This window comes from Austrofundulus limnaeus, unplaced genomic scaffold, assembly GCF_001266775.1.
Source record: "Austrofundulus limnaeus strain Quisiro unplaced genomic scaffold, Austrofundulus_limnaeus-1.0 Scaffold18, whole genome shotgun sequence".
NCBI classification, from domain to species: Eukaryota; Metazoa; Chordata; class Actinopteri; order Cyprinodontiformes; family Rivulidae; genus Austrofundulus; species Austrofundulus limnaeus.
Window position 1 is genome coordinate 2,039,050 of NW_013952420.1, and position 1,222 is coordinate 2,040,271.

A 1,222-nucleotide genomic window follows, 5' to 3' on the forward strand; every position below is an offset into this window, starting at 1 on the left:
TACATTTGCTGTCTACTATATTCACCTATTTTAGCCTTTAGCTTTTACTTTTTATGCTATTTCAGCTATAGTTCTGCTACTTTCTGCTATTCTTATGCTATTTCAGCTATAGTTCTGCTACTTTATGCTATTCTTATGCTATTTCAGCTATACTTCTGCTACTTTATGCTATTCTTATGCTATTTCAGCTATAGTTCTGCTACTTTATGCTATTCTTCTGCTTCTTCGGCTATAGTTCTGCTACTTTCTGCTATTCTTCTGCTATTTCAGCTATAGTTCTGCTACTTTCTGCTATTCTTATGCTATTTRAGCTATAGTTCTGCTACTTTCTGCTATTCTTATGCTATTTCAGCTATAGTTCTGCGCAAATGGCATTCACACTTGCATTTTCGTAGGAAATGCAACTTCTCTAGTTTACTTTAAATGGCCCACCTTCATTTACTGTAGCCCAAAGCATCACCATTGCTTTTATGTCATTAAAACACAGAACAAGTCCTTTCGGTACCTGCCAAGTGACACTGTAATCATTTTGTTCAAATAGAGCTTAATGCTTCTGTCAAGTAATACTTTAGAGATTGCTTTGTGATTTTGCTGTGATTGCTTCAGATCACAGTCAGACAGACTTTGTGATTACATCTACAAGAAAAGCAGCTTTTTGGTTTCTCTGCTTTCTAAATGTTACAAATAATATGCTATGTTGTTACAAGTACATTTAATTTTTAGGAAATTATTCCCCCTTTTCCTCTCAAAACATTGACTGATTCAATGTTTTGAATATATATTTAAGGATTAGTAGAATAAGTACTTGAAAATGAAGTACTGTGAAGCCTTGGGTTTTATTTTATGTTGTAATTTTGTGCAGGAGAATAATCGCTGTCCACACTTGTGTGTTGTGACTCTGTCATAAGCAATAGGTTTGGATTCGTGCCCAGAGCCGGTGCCACCCAGTAACGGTCACAAAGTGGGGGATCGCTACACTGTGGGCGACATGGTTTCCTTCTACTGCGATCAAGGATTTTATTTGCAGGTAGGTGAAACCAAAGAGCTCAGGTGTTTGCCTTTTCTTATAGGTTTGATAGATGACTCGTATAGGAGCCCAGGGGGCTTGTTTGAAGGAATACCCCAAAAACTGTCGATCAAGGCAGTATTACTTAAGGTGTTGTGTGTGCATATGTGTGTGTGTGTGTGTGTGTGTGTGTGTGTGTGTGTGTGTGTGTGTGTG

At 37.6% G+C, this 1,222-nt stretch overlaps 1 protein-coding gene across 1 annotated transcript in view; it reads left to right on the forward strand.

The window, feature by feature from the left end:
• Positions 1–1,222, forward strand: part of LOC106514228 (CUB and sushi domain-containing protein 3) — a gene marked incomplete in the record, with an annotated part of 356,940 nt that overhangs the window by 222,715 nt on the left and 133,003 nt on the right. The window contains 1 exon segment of the mRNA XM_014003387.1: positions 909–1,027. Coding sequence (XP_013858841.1) covers positions 909–1,027 — 119 coding nt within the window.